Source organism: Drosophila ficusphila, unplaced genomic scaffold (assembly GCF_018152265.1).
Source record: "Drosophila ficusphila isolate 14025-0441.05 unplaced genomic scaffold, ASM1815226v1 contig_436, whole genome shotgun sequence".
Lineage (NCBI taxonomy): Eukaryota > Metazoa > Arthropoda > Insecta > Diptera > Drosophilidae > Drosophila > Drosophila ficusphila.
The window spans coordinates 1,050,030-1,072,967 of NW_025064352.1; the positions used below are offsets into that span (position 1 = coordinate 1,050,030).

General features: G+C 40.4%; 1 protein-coding gene across 3 annotated transcripts; it reads left to right on the forward strand.

Moving 5' to 3' along the window:
• The first annotated feature begins 894 nt into the window (after nucleotides 1–894).
• LOC108094543 (G1/S-specific cyclin-E) lies at nucleotides 895–22,381 on the forward strand. 3 transcript variants are annotated; one of them, XM_017195149.2, is made up of 6 exons: nucleotides 895–1,278; nucleotides 8,423–8,550; nucleotides 11,685–12,003; nucleotides 18,960–20,290; nucleotides 20,357–20,582; nucleotides 20,730–22,381. In XM_017195149.2, the coding sequence occupies exons 2-6, from the start codon at nucleotides 8,531–8,533 to the stop codon at nucleotides 21,018–21,020; spliced, it is 2,187 nt and encodes a 728-aa protein (XP_017050638.1). In that variant the 5' UTR covers nucleotides 895–1,278; nucleotides 8,423–8,530; the 3' UTR covers nucleotides 21,021–22,381. The 3 variants fall into 3 exon arrangements, with proteins under 3 accessions (XP_017050638.1, XP_017050639.1, XP_017050640.1); XM_017195150.2 differs by lacking the exon at nucleotides 895–1,278 and adding an exon at nucleotides 2,489–2,649; XM_017195151.2 differs by lacking the exons at nucleotides 895–1,278; nucleotides 8,423–8,550; nucleotides 11,685–12,003 and adding an exon at nucleotides 17,841–18,676.
• Nucleotides 22,382–22,938: the final 557 nt, after the last annotated feature.

Genomic DNA, 22,938 nt, shown 5'->3' on the forward strand with positions numbered 1-22,938 from the left:
CTTTGTGAAATACAGAAAATTCAAATAAAATCAATTCCTGAAACTATAATAAATCCTGATTTCTAAAAAAGTGCGCGCCAAAAAGTTTTTAAAAATTAAAGTGGAAATACGTTAACAAACCTATTAATTGGATTTGGTTTTTGTTTAAAATGGTTGATTATTCGTTTTTAATGTACACAGTCCCAGCCGTAAAAAATAAACTTGTAAATAACATACAACTTAAATAACAAACGTTTTTAAAAAAAGCGCGAAATAATGAATTTTAAAGTATGTACAACGTGTTTTTTAAATTCCACTGCATAATTGCAGTTAGTTAAAAAAAAAATCCAATTCGATATTAAGAAATGAAGATGAAAGCAAAATATAATGCAATTAATACGAATATGATCACATCGCAAAGGCCAATGTTTTCTGATTCAAAGTGCGCGCCGAAAAAATTTTAAAGTCTTGGTCAAGGACAAGGAGTCAAAAAATTAAAAAAAAGGTTGGTTTTAAAATAAAACAAAGAAGAAATTATTAAAAGGTGAAATTATCTAAAACCAACTAAAATAAAGTTCGTTTACTGCATTTTAAATACTTAAAAAAGGCGCGCTAACCATTGCAATATGTTTACGAGACTGCTAATTCAGTCTGTTTAAATAAAATTGATTAAAAAGTGAATAAATCTAATGAAAATAAAGTGAAAAACAATCATTAAGAGGTAAAATGCGAAAAAACCTAATTTTAATAAATATGTGATCCCCTTATAACAGTGACCCAATTTCAATTCAAATTGCGCGCCCGTTAAAAATCCCGCGACCACGACGGGTGGCAACGCTGCCCCAGATTTTCGCGGTTCTCTTCTTTGGCGTGTGGCCAGAGCTGGTAATTATTCTCTTGTTGTTGCCTTCGCTCTTGCTCTTTTTCGACGCCAGCGATCGCTTCATTCTCGCTCTCTCTCGATTTCTCGATCTCGCCGCACTGCCGATAATTGTGTTTTATTTTCGAGTCGAGTCGCTGAAAAGGCCGAAAAAGTGTGCTTGCGCTTAACCAGAATTTCTGCTGGCCAACGGGGATCGACTCGAATTGGCCTTGACTTGTGTGGGGTTAAGCTGGCCGTGAAAAGGTCCCAAAAATAGAGCCGTTAAGCAACGTGAAAAAGGTGAAAAGACGGAGGTGAAACTGTCTTGCTGGCTGAGTGTGCGTGTGTGTGCAATTTTTTCATCATCATTCCAGTCCGCGTGTGTTTTTTGTGTGTAATCCCCGCGGGAATTTCGGCCCAATCCTGCCCACCAGCAGGTAAGTGATCTTGGCCATTGGGCCATCTAATTTTGGAGCAGGTGCAGGGCTTAAAAGTTCGTGAACTTTACGTTTCTAGCGATCTCCTTTGAACCTTTTTCTTCTAGTGAAAAAAAAAACGTCGACGTCGCTGCCTCACGTTTTTTTTCTCTCTTTTAATTGCCCCCTCTCTCTCTTCGCCATCTCTTTTGGCGCTCTCTAACTGCGCGCGCAGCTGTCATCGCTGTCAGCAGCGCGCGCCGACGTCGGATTCCCGCGCGCGGGAAATAGTCAACTTCAATCGTTTTTATTTCCCCCGAATCAAACGGGATTTTTGTTTTTATTTCGAAATCAGATTCTGGGAGTTTTTAGCTTTCCTCTGGTTATAAATTACCCAGTGTTTTCATTTAGCTTTATGGTCTTATTAGCCTCCAAAGTTGGTGCCAAAAATGATGAAACGTTAATCGATGACAACAACAAAGTGGCAGCGGTTTGTTTGGTTTCAGGGCAGCGTTGCCACCACGTTGCGCTTAAGCCTAGTTGTCAGATGTTTTTGTCTTGTAAATATTTTAAACTTCCTGAAATAGCTTAATAGTTAATGAAGTAAACAACTTAAACCATGCAAGAAGAAAAAAATATTCCTCTGTTAAAATGATATAATTTAACGAAGTATTTTTTGTTATTTAGGTTATTTAAGGACGTTTTAAAAATATTTAAAAAATTTTAAGTTATTGTTTTCTTTAAATAAGCAATGTTTAAAACCCATAGAAAAATGTTTACTTAGAAAATATTAAAAAGTTGACAATATATTTATTGTTTTATCCCAAAATGACCTACAAAATCCGCCCTTCTGGCATCGCTGTCAGCTGTCTTTTTGGCCACCCAGCTGCTTGTCCGCCTAAACCTCCAATTGGATTCCGACTAGCCTGGCGGGACTCCAATTGCAGACTCCATTCAATAAAAATGCGAAGCCTGCCACCAGCGGCTTTTTGGTCCCCTCTCGCTCTCTCCCGCGTGTTCTTTGCGCGGGAGATGCTTTTCCCGTCCCTGTCGCTCTTCTGGAAACACAACAAAGTTGCCCCCTGTGTGTGTGTTGTTGCATTTTTTGGCGCTTCGGATCAGCTTGTTTTGGCGCGTTCCTCTTGCACACTCGCCGCAGTTGCGCGGCCGGCGTCGCAGTCGACGTCGCTGCCTTCGGGCCAGTTCCACCAATTTTTTTCGGTGCTAAAGCGATCACTCTGCTGCCGCCGCTCTGCTGCTCGTGAAGTTTTTTCGTGGCCGGCGTGTGACGACGACGACGACAACGGCGAAAAACTCTCGAAAATCGTTCGATTCCCACATAAAAACAAGTGAAAACACTGGGAAAACAAGCATTTTCGTAATTTTTAGAAGGTAAAAACCAATTGCACAATGGTTTGATTAGAAAAAAGGTTGAACAAAAAAAACCAAGTGGAAAAAAATTATGACGCGTGTGTGTGACAAGTGTGTGTGCGGAATATGGCGAAGGAGAGAGTGGGAGAGAACGCTGCGTTTGCCGTCGTGTCTTTGCATTTTTTGCTACAAATACAACGTCCTCTTATAAGAAAATTGACACGCTGCGGGATTTAACCGTTGCTTTCTGGTTGGCAAGGGGCGAGGTGCTGATAAGATACAACCACCATCCCACACATTTTGAAAGTCCTCTAAGAGGGTTCCCAAAATGTCAAATAAGAGTTCTAGAAGTATCTAATGGGTAACCACTAAAAGCTCGCAATATCCTATAGGAATGCATCATTGGGTTCCAGTACGGGTAATATCAGTTCAGTGAACTGTTAACGGTTTTTCTTTTTGGCCGCTTAGAAGATGCAGCCTACTCTTTCTGCCCGTTTTGATTAGGCCAACTTTCTAATCTTTCTCCCGCCCGAATTGCACTTTTCCCGCCATTCGCATAGATTTTGGGCGGTAAAACAAAACTGCGCCAGCCCAAACGCCTAATTCGCGCCACTTTGTGTTTCTCCATTCTTTTCCCCATGCTCATTTCATTTATATACGCTTCCTCCAATGACATACACACACACTCACATACATTTGGAAGAAATGCGCTCCCTAAGAGAGAGGGAGCCCTCTCTTTTCCCCATTCTGCCAAGCGCTCTTCCGTTTTATTCCAATCAGAACAACGAGTCAAGTTATTTTCCCCTTCCATACAGCAACAACAAACAAAAACTTTTTAGTACCTCTCTGTCGGCGTCGACTGCGACTTCGGCAGAGGCAGCGACGGCGGGAAAAGTTCAACGCAAAGTACGAACCTTTTGAAAACTTGACGAAAACGAAGCAGCAGGCAAAGCAAAATGGGGAAAAAAGAGTAGAAAAAATGAATTATGTCAAAAGTGGCGCAAAAATCTTTGGTACATAGAGAAAAAAAGTGGACAAGAATACAAGAATACTTAAAGATCATTTGTATAAGTCGTTGTTAAGCTACACAGAAAAAAAATTTGCATAGTTCAAGTGAATATTGAAACAATTTGAGCTCATACATCCTTATATGAATGTTATTAAAGTATTTATTTGAGTAATTATTATTTTTTTGTGTGTACTAACCCTATGTACGTGGTTGTTGGCCAATGAATGAGGCCATCTCGCCTGCTAAGCCGATCTACGCGTACGGAGAATGGAGTTCATTGATATTTCTCGGTGCTTTGCTATTGCTTCCCCCTTCTTCTTCTCCCCGTTCGAATCTTCTCCTTCTCCTTTTCCACTTCTCTTCTTTTCCCATTTACCTGCCACAATTTATTTTGTTGTTGCTGTTTTTTTTTTTTTTTTTTTCGCAATTTTGACTTTCTTCTTTTTTGCATTCTTTTGGCGAGCTTTTTTGCGTCTTCGCTTTGTGCGCCGTTAAACTTGTTGAGTGGGCGTGGGAGGGGCGTGTCTGGGGGGCTGGCTGGTGTATTGTTGATGGGGTGGCTTTTTGTATACTTAATTTGGGGATTATGTCATGATCGTATCCGAAATTCGGTTCTTGAACGGCTGTTGAATGGCTAAAACTGTGGGAAAAGTTATTTGAAATAAATAGAATGGTTTTCTGAGCAGCGTCTTTTTGATAATTAAAAATGGTTTTACTATATTTTGTATTTGTTGTTAAAAGTATCTTAAAAATGTAAATGTCTTAAAAATTTGGAGCACCCTTTAAGGACAAGGTCGTTGAGTTTTCCTCACTTATTCAAATCCTAGTCAACACCTTTTCTTTTCTTGTTCTGATCAAGTGCTTCCCACCTTTTTTTTAGCGGCAGGCCATCAAAGGAATTTTGAAAGGATGAGAATCCCAAGTCTCATTTGAAATATTTTCTCATCATACATGGTTCCTATGGAGTCACACATATCACCTGCCCATATTAACCCGAATTCCTGGTAAAATACCAAAAATATTTCTCAATTACAAGTGCGGAATGTTTTACAAATATTACATACGAAATCCAAGGATGAGTTGTGAATACTAACTCCTTAAATAAATGGTGCATATAGGCGGTATTTTTTATTGTCGTGGCAGAAGAATCTGATTTGGAATGGGAATGAGACGAGAGAAGAAGCCGTACGAAGGGCAGAAATAACAATGATAAACAGTTTCCAGTTATTCCCAGACAAACAAAGGATCGTCCGGCTGGGGAGTTGGGGGAGGAGCGCCGGGGGAGGGGGGGGGGCAGGGAGAACAGGACCCTGGCCACTTGAGCTGGCTGTGGGCATCCTTTTAGACGCTGCTAAATATAAACTAAATAGTCAATTGAGCGCTCGATGTCTCGATGTCCTAACGGCTACTTCAAGGCCGTCGATTCCTGGAACTGGAACGCCGCCGCCGCCGCCGCTCCATTCAAGAACTTTGATTTGTTCTCCTTCGGCTGGTTCCACTTTACTTTCACACGCCGTTTGCCCAGTCGGCGCTCTTCAGATACCGGGAACACAGATACACCGGACACAGATACAGATACAAATTCAGATTCACGCAGGAGAGGACGATCGACTTTCCTGTTTTCGTTTTTGGTACCCTGTAGATGGGAGTAGAGTGGGTAGTTTCGACGAGGTATTCGATCAAAAAAGTGTTTTGTGTTCAGTAACTTCCCTTATGTTAAGTTTTCACATCCTTTAACATAAAATAATTTTAAAAAAAAAAAGAAAAACAAACTTACCTTTTTGAATCACAAATAATTTTGCAAAATCTTTTAAGTTTATGAATGTATCTTAGAGATGGATTACTTTGCTTCCTTAAATACCTCATATCGCACATAATTTGTGTGAATATTAAATAAATATTTTATTAATATTATAAAACGGAAATTATAACTAGTAGAAATATTATTTTATATAGTTTATGTATTTGCCGGATTCCAACTAATTGCAAGAGATGTAGCCAAACCACAACAAAGGAGGAGAAGGGGCAGCATTGGCATTGACAACGCCACAGATACCCAGATACATGTGCATTTATCTCGAATATCTTTGGAATGTATCTCCTCGCATGTGCACAGCCCAAAATGCAGCTCGCCACACACACACACACGCACACACTCATACGAACAATCTTTAGGCCCAAAAAGGACGCACAAAAATAGCAGGGACTGCAGACTGAAGAAGTCGGCGTCTCCAGAGGCCCCCCGATAACTCGAGACCTGTTTTCCCTCTATATACTCGTTGATATACATACACATATAGTATGTACAAATATATACATACTTTTTTGCGCTCTCCTTTGCGCATTTTGCGCATTCCTCTTTGCATTGCCTCAAGTTGCATTGCATATTATCTCGACTTGGTTCCATTTCCTTGTGGGAAATCTTCCGCACAAAGCAAATATTTCGAGCTGAGGAGCCTTTAGATTTGCCGAAAAGCAGAACTCTATGTTCGGTTTCCAGTTAAATGACCTTGGAGACCTCCGACCAGGTAAACAGATTCACTCATGCATCGCCTTTAATTAGGAAGCTGCGAGGAGGAGGAAACCCCTGTGTGTTTATCCACTCGATCCGCGGCATTATTCATATTTGTATACCTGTCGCCGCAGATTTCTTCCGAACTCGCAGCACTCTTCACTTAATCTTCATTAGAGGAAGCTGCATGGTTCCTTGGAGGGCAGTCAACCTGCGTGTGTGTGTGTGTGTGTGTGTGGGCAGTCCTTGCAATTAGTTAGTCCTCTGTCAATGTTAGTCGGAGGTATTTGGATAAGGAGAGTTGGTTAAGCTGAAATAAAGTCATTTGTTTGCGAGGAGCCCCTGTCAACTCATTGGAAGATTGGAGATTTCATCTAGTTCCCATTAACGAATATTAATATTGGGTATTTGATTTAATTATTCCTCTAATGAATGGAAAAGGTTTTAAGAAATCCAGCTATTAAGGGACTTGGGTTAATAGACGTTTGTTTCATAGATTACAATGCAGATTGCAGAACTATCTTTGAGCAACTTTAATCGTTAGATGTTAATCTAGGTTTCTTGAATATATAATAATAATCTGGTTATGATCTTGAGTTAGTGTTCAGGTAAAAGTACTAATCTTGATCCTAAAACTTTAAAGTTGCAATTATTTAAGAATACTATATCCTTTGCTATTATGAATTTTACACTCATTTCCCAGAGATCATTTAGAGATACATACTTTTGTAGATCTTTTTATGGAGCAACATTTCTTTGTTGTAACTAGGAGGGTTGAAAGTAGAAGTAACCAAGAAAGGACTTCGGGGAAGAAAGAGAACCTAATTAATTAGAAGGCATATCCGCAATTAGTGTGAAAATGATGGTTGGATAAAGCAAAATATTGTGCATGAGAAAAGGCCGGAAAAAGCAAACGAAAAGAAAGGCAAAAAGTGAGGAAAACAGACAGTTCTCGTTGCATAAGAACAAGAAAGTAGGGGAAAGAAAGTCGTTGGATTAGAAAGCATTCGCATACGGGGTAGGAAAAGGTGTCGAACTGAGTGGTTCGCCGAAGGGGAGGTCCATAAATCGTGGCGAATATAACGCCAGGCCCATATGTCACTTGGAAAAAAGGAAAAATAAACGAAGGAAGTAAGGGAAGGAAGAGGAAGGGGAAAGAGGAAACGCGACAGGATACAATTAGCGAAGGGGGAAGTCAATTGAAGTTACAGCAGCAGCAGCAGAGACACAATCGAAATCCTTTTAAGGTGGGACAGGACCATCAACAGCTGCCGCTCCCCTTCTCCACTTCACTCCACTCCACTCCACTCACCTGCCATCTTCTCCAGCGATTCTAACAGAAGGCCAGCGATCAACTCCTAGCCACAACAGGTGCATCGCTGGCAGTAAGGACTCGCATCGAAGCGACTCCTCGATATAATTAAGCGTTGTAAACCACTAGAAAACGTGGACGTTGCGCATGCGCCGAGTGCGAAGCACCTGACATTGGTACACTGAAAGAATTAAATTGATTAATACAATAGGTTATTTATATACAGAAAGGGGTTATATTTATTTAATCCTTACATATCTGAAAATCATAAAAAACAAACTATAATTTGTTTTTGGGTATTTTTGTTGCTGTGACAGTAAAGTTTAAGCCTTGGAATTATTTTGTAATATCTTCTTGTATTTAAAAACTCTATGAATTTTCGGAGTGTACAGGAAATTCAAGGGGAGCAGCTGAAGCTGAACCTTCAGCAAAAGGCATCAATTGAGACTCGTGGAAATTCTATTATGATAAAAAATTGACCATCCCGTGACTACCTGTTTAGAATGACCCAACTCTGGAATATATCTCCTCCACATCTCTCTATTTTTGTAATTTGAATATCTTGGACAGACTTTGCACCCAGAGGAAAATGTTTACCAAACGTTCGTATTGCTAAAAGCAAAAATTTTTGTGTATTTAAAGAGTTTTTCGAGAAAAACTCACGTAAACAAATTTGTTTGGGGTTTTGAGAACGAGGAAACTCCTCGACCACATGCTGTGTCGGAGTTTCTCTCAAGGATCATATGTTGTTTTTCCACAAGGACCTAAAGATAATGCGGGACTAACTGTTGATAGGTTTGTCAAGTCGTAAAAACTCGAAAACACGTCACATGTGATGACCAGTTCCTCGACTTCAGAATTTGAAATGGTGAAAAAAGTTATTCTCGCCTTTAATATATTTTATTTTAACGTTCATTTGATTTTATTTTATTTATTTAATTTTTGCTTGTTTTATTTTCAGTTCCTTTTAAATTATTTAAATTATATCAACCATTTCTGCTTTTGACGAGCAGCCCTTACATAAAACTCAGGATAAAGAACCTTAACGGCTTTCTAAGGCCGTACAATTATGGGTTTAAATGCCAAGAGGTAAGTTTAATATATACTTAAAGCAACATATTATACATTTAACAGCCTTTCAAATAATACTATTTTTAAATCTTATTCACCTAAAATAGGTTACTGTACTTCAATGCTATCCCAAACTTGTAAAACTATTTTCCAATAAAATGTTTCTTTAATTTATAAAAATAAAATATAATTTTTGTATGGTTTAAGTGGTTTAGATTCTATTTCTTTCAGGCCAGCTTATGAACATGTTTGGATCTAAAAGATCAACAACCTGCATGTTTTCCTTGACTACGTTTGGGATCTTAGACATTTCCTTTTCCCATCAAACACTTTTCGTGACTGCAATTTCCTCCGCAGCCCTGACCAAAGTAATTAGCACCCCACATGAAAGCCAAAAAGGCGACTCCCCAACTTTTTACTTTTAACAGCAGTTGTTTCTAACGCTCGGCGACTTCCTGTGGCGACATCCGATCGACTTCCTTTTTACCACTAACTATCCTGGTAGGCAGCGCGTCTCCCTTTAATTCTCCTAACCAAAAGCGATGTTTATCTAATAGCTGTTTCGTAATTATCAAGTGACAGAGCCCAACTGGTTATGCCCGACTACTCCCCGGGAAAGTAGGACCCGCAGGAGCTACAAATAACCAATTCTACAACTCCTGCTGCATTTTCAACCTTCTGAATTCAAGTGCGATAATCTAAAATGCATTTTCACTGTCGAAAAAACGAAACAGATGGCTTGTAGGTGTTAAAGTTGAGAGTGCGTTGATAACCAAGTGCCGCATTCCTCTACACTCGGCATTCCTTCACAAAGGACTCTAGCCTGCGAGGTCCTGCGTGTGATTAGTATATAATTGCGCGCGAAAATGTCATTAGAAAAGTGTTTAGTTTTGTGGGACGGTTCAGGTCAGTTTGGTTTCGACCGGAGGGTGGGTTGTTCTGAGGGGGTTGTACTGTACGGGTTGATAATGCTGTCACAGCACACACTCGTCCTTCTGCGGCTTTTCCAGTCATGTCCTGGCCAGAAATTAATTGAGTTTAATATGTTTTCACCCTGTCCCACTTATATTTTTTGCCCGTGGGTGCCTGCGCATGACAATAATTGCATAATTGCCTAGTCATTTGGCTTTGTCAGTTGCGGCCCCCTTTCGCATTCAACATCATCATCACCCACACCCCGCACTCCCATTTCAACCCACCGATCACTGCGATCACTTAAGTGATAGTCCATTTTATGGACATATTTCGTGGTCAACATGTGTGCGACATAATTATTGGTATTCGTGGCGAAGGTATTTTCCCGGCATCTATAACGGAATTTATCAAAAATGTGACGGAATTTAGTTTGAAAAATATTTAAATTATGTTGCATACTTTTAAGGGCAAAGTTTAGCTAATTAAAAAAATACTTTTCTTACAAAAAGATGCTTTTTTTTCTAACATGTTTCTTGCGAGTGCAAAATAATTGACTCAGTTTCTGCTATCAAGAAAATTTAAAAGGTTAGTTCGATTGTCAAGTGTTATTCCTAAAGAACACGATTTGTCGATAGATTACCACTATCTATAACTATAAATTCCCAAAACATAACTGTTTGCCACAAAGTAAAGCAATAAATAACTAATTCCTGGTCACAGCCTCGCAGCTTCTTATAATTTATCATGTGAGAAAGATCGATCCTTCGATAGTCCACTTATTATGCACTGGACCTTGTTCCAGGAACTGCTCCTTGGAATTTCTCCATATCATCGCCAAGATAGTCACCCTACCCTTCTCGCTACCTACAGGGATTCGGAATCAAGAAAGGGGGAATCGAAACCGAAACAAGGTTTCTGTCTTCGCCGCAAGGGAAAGGAAACTTTCACCTCGAAATGACAAATTTCAGTTTGAACCTTAAGCCGCGGAGATCGGCGGAAACCTCTGACCCCGAACCCCGAATCTCAAACACAAAAAGATAGAAAGGCAGAGAGAAAGCGGGAAAAACTTGAAGGCCGCGTGCACGTACGCTCCATTAGTCCTTTCTCGCCATAACTCATTTTTAAGCGATTCCATTTCCTCGTAATTTACTACGTGATTACTTTTTCTTGTTCATTAAACCATTAAGCCCGATCGATAGTGCAGGGCCAAGATGAAAAACAGGAGGCTGCCATTTCGAACCTCTGGAGAACCACGAAGAAATGGCTAAACCATTTGAATTTATGTGCAGCAGCCCTTTTTTTATCCCCTTCGCAGCTTCCTTAAGAAGGGTTTATTTTCGTCGTGATCCCAAGGGTTAGATTTCGTTTTTTGCTCCTTGCTCAAATTGCAAAAAATTCGCGCATCGAATTGCTTGAAGTGCAGTTGCTTTGCTCCGCAACACTTGAGAGTTTTCGGCGAGATAATGGAACATCTGTCCTCTCAAGGAGGGAAACTCAATTCTTTCCGTTTGCCAGCCTCTTGCATTATGCTAATGTGCATGCAAATTTGCCAAAATTGCTTAATTTCGTGGAGGAAAGGCTTTTCCTTTGGCCCTCACGACGATGCGATCCCATTTCCCTCGATCAGTCATCTCGATTTCAATTTCCCGGATGTCAAATATTAATGTATCCGTTGGGCGCCTCAATCTCGAGTCCCGAATCGCGATTCGAATGCCGTGTCAAAATTCAATGAATTTATGTTCGTTTCGTTTGTATCTATTTTAGAACGCCCCTATGTGATTTGCTTGCCTCCGTGGCATATTGAATTTCTCTATTTTGCAAAAAAGGAGAAATTTCGGATAACGGATCCCCAGAAATTTGCACAGTGGTTTGGGTTGTTATGAGCTTGTGGATATGAAATGGCATAACGAAATTATACTTCTCAAGGAGAAAAATTATTCCACCTTTAACGCTTATTTTGTGAAGTAAGAAAATTTGTGGGAAATAAAAATCAAAAACAGAAATGGAAAGTTTGTTTTAGATTATAGTAAAAGGTCATTAATTTAAATTATTTTCTGTAGATAAATATTGTATGATATTTAAGCGTAAAATAATTTACTAACATACTTCTGGTTAAGAACTCTTAAATACTCTTTCGCTATTACACTTTCTTAATCTACAATAAATTTCAAAATTAAATAAAATTCATGTTTTATCGCTCTGAAACCACTGTTCATTCGTTGTACTTTCTCTTGCAGTGTTTGTTCTACCAGCAGCACTGAGCCAAATGGCAGCGTAGTCACATCAGCAGCCCCCAGCAGCGGAGAAGCCAACAGCAGCAGCAGCAGCATTGTCGTCGTCGTCAGCAGCAGTAGTAATAGCAGCAGCAGCAGCAATAGCCCAATCCCAATTCCGGTCCCGAATTCATCATCAGATCTGCCGGGAACCTCAGCAGCCGCCAAATCGGTCGAGATGTGCTCTTGTGATAACCAGAACCTTGCAACATCCACAGCCACAACTGCCAATGGCAATAAACGTAAACGGCGTTTAAGCAGCGACTCAAACGATGATGCCAAGGTGAGTACTCCACACAAATCGCACTTCGAATGCAAAGCCAGACATGGCAGATAAGTTTTATGAATGAAGCCGCTTTATCAGGCGAATGTGACCTCGTTGGTTTTCGCAATCTTATCAAGGAAATGCCAAGAACTTTGGAAGAGAAGAGGGCGTCGATGACCCAAAAGGTCTTTAAGGATGATTAAGCTTCTTTGTTGCAAACTGTTCTAATTTGGAATTTAAAATTAATTTAATGTTCATACTTACTGACAGCTTGATGTGATCTCTGGAATTTGTATTTCCTCTTTAAAGTGTCGATCAGCAATTTAAAAAAAAAATTCCCTCGTCAGAATCAATTATAATTCGAAGACGACTAGTAGACGAATAAATTTTAACAACTTTAAACTCTTAAATATACTCTCATTTAGTAATGCATGATCGGCTTTTGTTAAGTTGATTTTTGTTATTATCTACAAAATGATCAATAGAATTTTTCATTAAAAGTATTTGTACACCCTCTTGTTTAATTAGAGTTTAGGAAATGTTTTCATTGATCACTGATCTTTGGCATCTTTTTTTCGTATGTTTTTCAAACGATCCTTTATTTGTACTTTCATTTGAGAGGCCAGCCCTTTCTTGGCTTCCACTCGTTTGACTGCCGATCTTCATTTGATCTTTCGCTGCTTGATCTGCAGCCAAATAAGCCATTCGGCACGTAGAGAGCTACTTGGCACTTCTGCGCTGGCACAATGCAAAGATGAGCCCAAAAATAAACGCTACTTACTGAAAGGGCTCATTTAGCAGCATCCTTGGAAGCCGAAGCCTTGAAGTCAGATCTCCTCTCAAGTAGCTGCAATCAAGGCGGAGTACAATGGCTTCGTCTTGTGGCGACGGGCAGCTGTGTTGGTGCAAAGGATTTTTTTTCAGTGCTGTAGGATAAATATCGAGGGGGGAGAATGTTCTCCTATACGTGCAAAGAACTTGCAGAAATTGTTTTCTTGTTTGCTACGCTTGGAAAGGGAATCTTAATTTGAGGAGAAGAAGTAAAGATATCTTAAAAATTGTTTCTTAGAAACATTGAAATAAACATAATATTATCCATGGATTTCAAATGATTTAATATACTGTAAAAAATCTATACTATATGTTACACAAAATTCTGTTAAAGAAATATTGGAAGTAAAACGTAAAACTTCAGTTTAAAAATGAAAAAACCAGCAAATATTCCAACATATAATATCAAAATGATCTCAAACTAGAACATATTCAAGGGTATCTTAACAGTTCACTCCCAAACAATTCCTGATATTTTTTGCCATGGGTTCTGTGCTGTTTTTTGTTTTTGCAGAGTTTTTACCTTTACTTCCCCGCCAAACAAATGTCATTCTCGTACGAAAAAAATGGATGGCAAGGCAATATTTGCCCCCCTTCAGGCGAACTTTGTTGTTGGGTAAAAACTCGGAACTCGGAACTGGGAATTCCGAAGGGGTCTTGGCAGAGTGCTGAGCATATGTATGCACGGCAGGACAAAGGAGACCAAGGACAGAAGGCGTCGTTGCGCATGCGCGCACACCTTTAGCCGAAAGTCCGACTTCTCCAGGGGTGGATTTTCCCCGAAGTCAAGGCGGCGGCAAATGTCCGTTAAGGCCGTTGCAAGAAATTTGAAATTGCGATAGTTATAGGTTAGCTTGAGGCAGAGGAACTAGATCAAGACGATCACCAGGATGGGTAAAGGGGATCGAAGTGACTACCGGAATGGGACAGAACTGAAAACCACAAACACGAACGAACCAACGAACAAACGCACGGAGGGGTTGAGCAACGCCTTATCCTTTTCAAGGATCACTGGGCCGAGTTTTTCCTTTTCTTCCCTAATTAAATATTCATCGAGACGACATTTGCTTCTGCAGAAGATCCAACCTATTATAAAAAATGCTTTCCAACTGGGTTGCATTTTGCTACCCCGTTTCGGGACATGTTATCCTTATGCAAATGCGTTGCGACGATCCTGCGACGTCTGCTCATTAGATTTCCGTTAAACTTTTATGCAAATCATTCAGCTCCTTGCAGCGCTCTTGTGTCATCTGCTTCCTTTGGGACACGCACAACGCTCCTGCATCGGAATGCGGTCTTGAAATATTATACAATATTTGTTTTGCTGCTGGCACAAGGATCAAAATTATGGTATTATTTTACCAATTTGTCAGTGTAATGTAAACCCTTTTTTCTCTTGCTTTTTTACATGGCAGGCATGAAATCGCTGAAAGTTCCCTTGGTTTTTTGGGAAACTTCTTTGTTTCTTTTGTCCCGAAAGGGGAGTTGGGTTTGCTCTTGTCCTCGGGGTTTCTTTTCGGTGCAATCAAGTGCGGGTCTTGATTTCTGTCAAGTCAGTTTCGGGACATTGTGGGAAACTGGGTTGGGAAACTGAATCCAAGTTTCGTTTTCCCAGATTGCATCCCGTCCTGGGATCATGCATCGTCTGTTTTGCAATTCAAAGAATTTTTAAAATTTAAAGAGGATTTTATTTAGGCAATGGTAAACAAGAGATGAAGTTTGGATGGTAAGGGAAGCTTGGCCAGTGATCTGTTTTCAGATTTGTGACAATCAAGATTGATCTGATCAAGGAACAAGTTATTGAGTGGGTAAACATATTCTATTACATTAAGAATTCTTTTAAGCATTAAGTTTCTTCAAATTGAATGATAATCCAAAATTAAAGGATTTAAACTTATTTCAAATACCATTTATAATATCCGGAAAATTTCTAGGCTGAATTATCCTGCAGAGAAATGATTTTCCCCTAACACTCATCATTCCATTTTTCGCATTCAAAATTCATTCGCGGTTTGCCCCTTGTCCACTTACCCTCCTCTCATTTCACCAATGGGTTATGCTTTAATTCGTTTGGTCATGGATCTTACCAATTGCATGATTAATTACATGTCCAAGCTTCATTGCTGTCCCCTTGGCCCACCAAAAATTCAAATTTCCCCGATGATAAATCCAGTCAAGTCACCGCGAAAGTATTGTGTTGGACTAACCCTTTTCATACTGACCACGGGTCATCCGAGTTGGTTGGAAATATGAGTGTTTGTTATGGTCTCTGTGGGATTTGTCCTCTGGCATGTTGTTTGCATATCATTTATTAAAAGAAGAGCAGTAATGCTTTCCCAAAAGTGGACAGGACTTGAGCTAATAACCATAAGGGAAATCATAATTTGTCAGTTATATTTGTCCTTTCTGAAGTTGTAGTAATATTTTATAAGGAAATACCAAGCTGGATCCCCGAACTTCTAGGAAATCCTAATCTTTATTCCGTACCGAATCAACTGCCTGAAAAAATATTAACAATTACCCCAGGCCATTGGAATTAAATGTTATATAAAAACTTGGGGGAGAAATGGAAAAAAACGAAATGAAAGAAAAATAAAATGAAACAACAATGCAGCGTATTACAAGGCAGCAGCGGCGAAAAAAAAGTTACACCTGGACCCACGCCAAGGTATGAAAACTAAAGGTGTTTCGTTTTTGAGCAGACGGCCGTCGAAAGATTACGACACATAAGCGCAGGACTTTATAGGGTAGGCAGACTCAATAAGAGAGAAAGAGAAAGGGATAGAGAGTGAGTGCGGGGCAGGACACAATGGGGCACCAGGACATTGAGGTTGTCGCATAACAATCGCTTCTTGACTGCCTTTGTATGTTTGGTATAGTACGTATATAGGTACCCATAACTTTTGAGGAATTGCATCATCTGCCCGTGGCGATATCCATGGCCTCCCTCCCAGTGAGATTTCGAGAGATGTTTTGGGTGTCTTGTGGGTTGCTGGGTTGCGATCTGAAGGAACTGTGATCCTTGCGATTGCAGCTGCCTATGCTTGGACTTGAGAAAACTAAATCCTTGAGGCGGCGGCTTAAGGGCAACAACCCAGTTTAACCCTTGTTAAACTTGGGATGCAACCCTCTCGGTCGGTTTGGTCCAGATTTCAGATTCCAGATTCCAGCCCACTTTTCCCAGTTCACTAATTTCTCACACAATCACTCGACCGACCGATCTTTCTCCTTCGAAATCGCTCATGTCATTAGGTAAACTGGGAATTTTCATACATATAATCTTGTCGATTTCTTAACGCTTGACCAAATCGCAGCGGCAGATGGACGGCAAACGGCAGAATGTGTCCACGCACCAAAAAGGGAAGAAATAAAGTTAAATAATAAGGCTAGAGGAATGTGCATTGTGTGCGGAGATGGCTTCTTAGGCCATTGCACGCTTTGATTTTAATTACATTGCATCTGGGTGCCTTGACATGTGTCCATATCCATGTCCATGTCCATTTTCATTTTCATTTCCATTCTGCGATTGCCATTCCCGGTTACTACCTACATCATCTTCACCGGAGGAGGGTTGTTGCATTTTGCTGGCCAAAAAGAATAAGAAATTAAATTTGTCATGCGTCTTGGACCTTCCTGTCTGGAAGCAAAAAATTTATTTACCCCCGACTCCACAAGGGGATTCTTTTTCCTCGCATGTTTGTCGGAAGGGCAAAAACCTTACTCAGACAATTAAAATTGTCACATAAATATCGTAAAATTTTTCCCTCATTTTCACGCAACAAATTATGTGAAAATCTTTAATGAGCAAGTAGGGTTGGGTTGGGTTGGTTCATATTGTTAAGCTTTTACGACGTGTGAGATTGACTGTTAAGAAAGTTGACGAAATACGTCTGCTATTTGATAAATTTCACAATTTGATAGGATGTGCAGCCCTTTTCTATCAATGCAAAGATCAATTGCAGTTGTAAATCAAGGGATTTTAAAGGAAAATTGTTCAGAATTTTCTTTGGGTTTATGTGCTTGTATGACGGCAGATGTCATTTAATTTTAAATCTAAGAATTTTTATTTATCTTTCAGCATATTTTATGGAAGCAGATAATATTAAATAGATAAATTATATCTTAAAATATTATCTCATATTAAAATTGAATCTAAGGTTGTATTCTTTTCAAAGTTTTCACAATGGTTTTTGATTGAAACGCCTTCTCAAATTTAATCTTTGTACATCTCGGTAATCCAAGCGTGACATCTGTGTCCCATATTGTAAACGTTTTTTTTTACTTTATGGACTTTTTGATCTCGGCTTCTGTTTTCCATCATCTGTCTGCGAGAACAATGGTCAAGGAAATCTCAATTGTTTCTCTCCATTCCTACTTTTTTTGACATTTTCGTGCTGTAATCTTATGATTTGGTCCCCGGGCAGAAGGTTCCATTAGGCTCGCTCTAAATTTTGGCTTCAGCACCGCCCTTTCCCTCTGATTTGTGCCAAAAGATAATTTATTATAGAGTGGCCGCCAATATGCAGGGGATCCTTAATGCAGCTCGAGCCAAAAGCTATAATACTAGCAAAAATAACCTATATACTTCCTATATACCGTTTATATGTCGCTTTGTGAGGAGGGTTAGGTAGTGATTTTCCAAGACGTCTTGCGTCCGTCTACCTGGATGCAAAGAAATGTTGACAAAAATAATTGTTAAAAGGATCAGGAGCCGCAGCCGTCAGTGGGATTTGTTGTTGGTTGCTGATAAACACCCAAAGGCGAAAAATGCATTGCAAAAACAACACAACGTCGTCGTCTCAAGAAGTATTATACGTATATGTGTGGATATATCTTACGGAAAACTACCCCCGTTGAAAAGAGATGGAAAGTCGCTAGCGATCCTGTTTTTACCGCTGTATTCCGATGTTGTTGCAGCCGAAGAGCAACCCCTATTTTCGGGAACCGTTGCACTCGGTAAACAGGATAACGACGACGATCGGAGATCGGGGATCGGGGATCAGGGTTCGGGGATCGGCGATCTGGAACGAAGAACGTCGAGCTCAGTTGCACAGAGCACGTCAACGCGATTGGTACTCGATTTAGCCAAGAGCGGAGTGAACCCGAAAATAATATCAAACAAATACCCATACAGCTAAAAGACACTGAAACCAAAACCAAAAATCTAAACCTAAATTACTCGTTGCCAAGTAGCAAAAGTAAAGACTAAAGACTGACAAAATATTTATGAAGCAACCAAGAACGAGTGCAAAGAACTAATTTAAGAACCGGATTTGCCAAGATCACCCACCAACAACAACTCGAAACATACCGAAAACGAAGCCAAAAATGTTTTAAATGTTATAACCAAAAATCTGTTTGCACAATTACTTAATCACACCAAAGAAACAAAGCAACAAAGTAACAAAGCAACAAATTATAACCAAAGACTGCTACTAAATTAAAAACCATTTAAGCAAAAAGTGCAATAACAATTTTTGTTATATTGATCAAACCAAAAAGATTCGAAAAAGAATAGAGGAAACCCGAAACCCGTTCCCACGAAAACGAGCATCCAGATAAAGTGTTATTGTTTTACCTCCATGCGAATAGCCTGATCCTTGATCTTTTGTGCGATCTCTCCTCGCTCTCAACTTGTGCGGGTGCATTTGGTCCAAAAACACGGTCCATCTATCAAGGATTACGATTTTTGACAGGCGTGCCCACATAAATTTCTCCTAAACTCCTTGCCTAATTATATTCGGGGCACGTTTCCAATTCCGCCACCCGAGTGATCCCATTATTGACTTGAGTCTCCATATCTTCTGCTGTTGTTCATGTTATTATGAAGTTGGAACAGAAGCGTAAATTTATTGAAATGGTAAAGATTGTTTAGCTCTATATGTATTTAGTCTTAAAATTTGTTTAGAAAATGAGTTGTAGGATTTTAATATACCCACTAAATATATAAATATAAAACATATCCTAATATTTATCGTAAAACATTTTATATTTACTTGCACATTTATCATTTTATCAACCTATATTCGATTAATTTTTTGATTATCTTATTTGTTTTTCCGTACATTTATGCATTTACCATACTATATTTTTTTCTACTTATTTATTTATTTATTAAAACTCTTCATTATCTTTTATTTTAGGACCCCGAACTCTGTTTTGAGCCTCCATCGGCGAAGCGCCAGCAGCGACTGCCCGCTTTGTACGGCAGCGACCAGAGCAACCTCTCGTCGGTGGCCTCCTCGGTGTACACCTCGCCCGTTGCCTCCGCCGATGGCCAGAGCACCCAGGAGCTGCTCAGCATACGCAGCTCGCCGGCCGAGGAGCTGCCGGAGGCGCCACACAGTCCGCTGCCGGACAGTCCGGACAGTCCGCCGAGTCCAGACCGCTGTGCCAAGCAGCCGCCCGTGGTGGTTCGCTACGATGTGGAGCAGACAGTGACCACCACCAGCAGTACTACAAGCTCCTTGGTTAGAAAGCCAGAGGAAGATGATCTTTTGGACGACAGCTGCGAGGATTTCTCCTACGACGAAGACGAAGAGGATGACGATGGCGAGGAGGAGGAGGTCGACGACGACGAGGAGATCTACTCGTCCACCATTTCGCCGGCCTCCTCGGGATGCAGTCAGCAGCAGGCGGTGAATGGGGAGCGAACTCCCGGCTTGCAACAGCATCACCAGCAGCAGCCAATTAAGGTGGGTGAGCTCATGATCAACATGCCGGGTTCGCTGAAGGTCCACGATGATGCGGCTGCCTTCGACTGCATGTCGCCGGCGCTGGAAAGCGTCCTGCCCCAGTGTCCACTGCCTGCTCTCTCGTGGGCCAATGCCGCCGATGTGTGGCGCCTGATGTGCCAGCGGGATGAGCAGGATTCGCGCCTGCGAAGCATCTCCATGTTGGATCAGCATCCTGGCCTGCAGCCCCGCATGCGCGCCATCCTCCTGGACTGGTTGATTGAGGTGTGCGAGGTGTACAAGCTGCACAGGGAGACCTTTTACCTGGCCGTCGACTATCTGGATCGCTATCTGCATGTGGCGCACAAGGTGCAGAAGACCCACTTGCAGTTGATTGGCATCACCTGTCTGTTTGTGGCCGCCAAGGTGGAGGAGATCTATCCGCCGAAGATCGGTGAGTTCGCCTACGTGACGGATGGCGCCTGCACCGAGCAGGATATCCTCAACCACGAGAAGATCCTGCTGCAGGCGCTCGACTGGGACATCAGTCCGATCACCATCACCGGCTGGCTGGGCGTCTACATGCAGCTGAATGTGAACAATCGCACTCCGGCCTCGTTCGCACAGATTGGCAAGCAGAAGGCCACGGAGGCGGACGATGCCTTCATCTATCCGCAGTTCTCCGGATTCGAGTTTGTGCAGACATCGCAGCTGTTGGATCTGTGCACCCTGGACGTCGGCATGGCCAACTATCCCTACTCCGTTCTGGCAGCGGCCGCCATTAGTCATACTTTCAGTCGGTAAGTTAACATAAATTTCTATTTTATTTGGATCACATAACTTACCATTTAACTTTTTATTATTAGCGAGGCCGCTTTGCGTTGTTCTGGCTTGGATTGGCTGGTGATTCAGCCGTGTGCCCGCTGGATGGAACCCTTCTTCCGGGTCATCTCCCAGAAGGCCACCTACCTGCAGCTGAACGAGCAGAACGAGCAGGTCAGCAACAAGTTCGGACTGGGCCACGTCTGTCCAAATATTGTCACCGACGACTCGCACATCATCCAAACGCACACCACAACTATGGATATGTATGTAAGTATCTGAAGGGTGTTAAAGCTAAAGAAATACTTCAAAAATGTTTGGAGTTCAATGAGATAAATGCTGAATTTGTATATGAAATTTCTATATTATGTTGTTTTTGAATTTAGTCGCTTACCTTTATATTTTTTTCTCTTTAAGGACGAAGTGCTGATGGCCCAGGATGCGGCGCATGCCATGCGTGCCAGGATTCAGGCTTCACCTGCCACCGCGCTGCGCGCTCCCGAAAGTCTGCTGACGCCGCCTGCCTCTAGTCACAAGCCGGATGATTACCTGGCCGATGAGGGCGATGAGACGGCGGCCAGGAGCGGCATCAGCTCCACCACCACCTGCACCACCTCCAGTTGCAGCACCACCGTTAGCAGCAGCAGCAGCAGCAGCAGTAGCAGCAATCCTGCGACAATCTGCAGCAGCAGAAATAATAATCGCTGAGAGAAATAATAGCCTCGATTTTGGCCATTATCATCTTACAACTCACCACACCCGCCCAAACAGTCTCTACGTTAAGTGTTTCTTATATTTAAATTATTTTTGTTAAGTGAAAAGTTATTAGTTGCCTAATTCCTATGCTAAAAACATATTTAATTTGAAATTTTCCGCGCGCCTTTGTTTTTCAACTCGCGTTTCATTTATATCCTCGCTCAGTTTATTATTTAACTCTGTGTATTTATAGTAAATCAGAAATATAATTTTAAATGTATACTATCTATAAACACACAAAATCATATATACCTATATAAATACCTAGAGGATAGCAGACAAGGCAAAACTGAATTAACCATTAGACTAATACCTGCTGAAAGGAGCAAAACAAAAGCCAGCTTAAAGTGGAGTTATACTTTCATCGACTTTTTGTTGACACCTCAAAAATGAAACACACACACAAGAATACGTTCGCAATCAAACATGTCCAGCTGTCAACCAGTCATTCAGTCAGTCATGCATTCATTCATTATCAATTACCGAGCGCAAGATTAACACACTAAAACTGACGAAGAGCAGAGGGCAAAGCTAGTACTTGACTAATCAACTAAAATTAGGTCATAAGTCGAGGGAATCGCTACACTAAACCGACTAATGCCGCAGCCAGCATTTCATTCGATAACTAATCCTACTAACAATAAATCAAAAAACAAAAAAATTAAAAAACAAGACAACAAGTCCACAGCTGACATGGAGTGACAAAGAAAATGGCAACTGAAGAATAAATGAGTTATACAAATGAATTGAGCGCCCAGAACGGACTATATCAACACAAAATAATTTAAACGTCAATGTAAAATTTTTTAATTTAGACTAATTTGCCATAATTTGCTAAGCAAATAAATCCTGTACATAAAGCAAAATACACACAAATCGCACAAAAACAAAAAATACCCGTAACTGAAACGCATATAATATATTATTATATAAGTGTACAATTCTCTATATGGCTTAAAAATGTTATGTACATTCAAATGGCAAAAACGCAACGTAGAAAAATATTTTTATTTGATAGCTTAGGCATAATTAACATGTAAGTGTTCATACAATTAAGGCTGGAATGAAAACACAAAACCAACAAAAACAACAACTAAAAGAAAAGCAAACAAAAAAATCTAATGTATTTATGTTTTATTTGTAGTTTTTAAACGCAATAATCATTTTAAAAAATATGAATTTGATTTTAAATAATTTCACAAGTACGCTTATATTCATGATTTGATGTCAATAAATAACCACAAAACCAGAAACTATACAAATCAAGTTGAATTGATGGAGTTAATAAATATATTTTTGTAAATAAAACTGAATTATGACCTTGTTTTTATTATGGGGCGGAGGATTTACTTGTTGGGTTAAAAAAAGTACAAAATAATCTTTCTTAAAAAAAAAACAAAAACGTTGCTTGAATAATGTTATGTGTGCAAATTATGAACCTAATTTTTTTTTACTGAGTGGCAAATACCCTCTGATAACCTCTGCATCACTGCAATGTATATACAATATAAAAGGCATTGAGATAATATTTTATTTATATTGAGCTCAAGATAAGAATTGAGAGCCAAAGAGCGTAATGCTTTCAGTTTTTCATACGATTAGAGAATAAATATAACGGTTCAAAGTAAGCTTGGTCTAGAATTCAAATATTCGCGCCGAAATTAAATGGTTGGTTGCACTCTGACCCTGATATCGATATTTTTGCAATCTACTAACATCCTGTTCCGTTAACAGAGAGGGAGAGGTTAACAGTGGGCATCGGTGCATCTGGCAGCTCTGGCGCCTTGCAACCCCAACGAACTTGGCCATAATCGAGAGGATACGAGTTCGAATATCGAGGAATCGTGCCCCAACAGCCACAGCTTTTTAC

Coding starts and splice junctions, on each gene's coding strand:
- LOC108094543 (XM_017195149.2), top strand. CDS start 8,531: ATGGGTTTAAATGCCAAGAG. Junction 20,291..20,356: donor ATTAGTCATACTTTCAGTCG/GTAAGTTAACAT, acceptor TTTTATTATTAG/CGAGGCCGCTTTGCGTTGTT. Junction 20,583..20,729: donor CCACAACTATGGATATGTAT/GTAAGTATCTGA, acceptor TTTCTCTTTAAG/GACGAAGTGCTGATGGCCCA.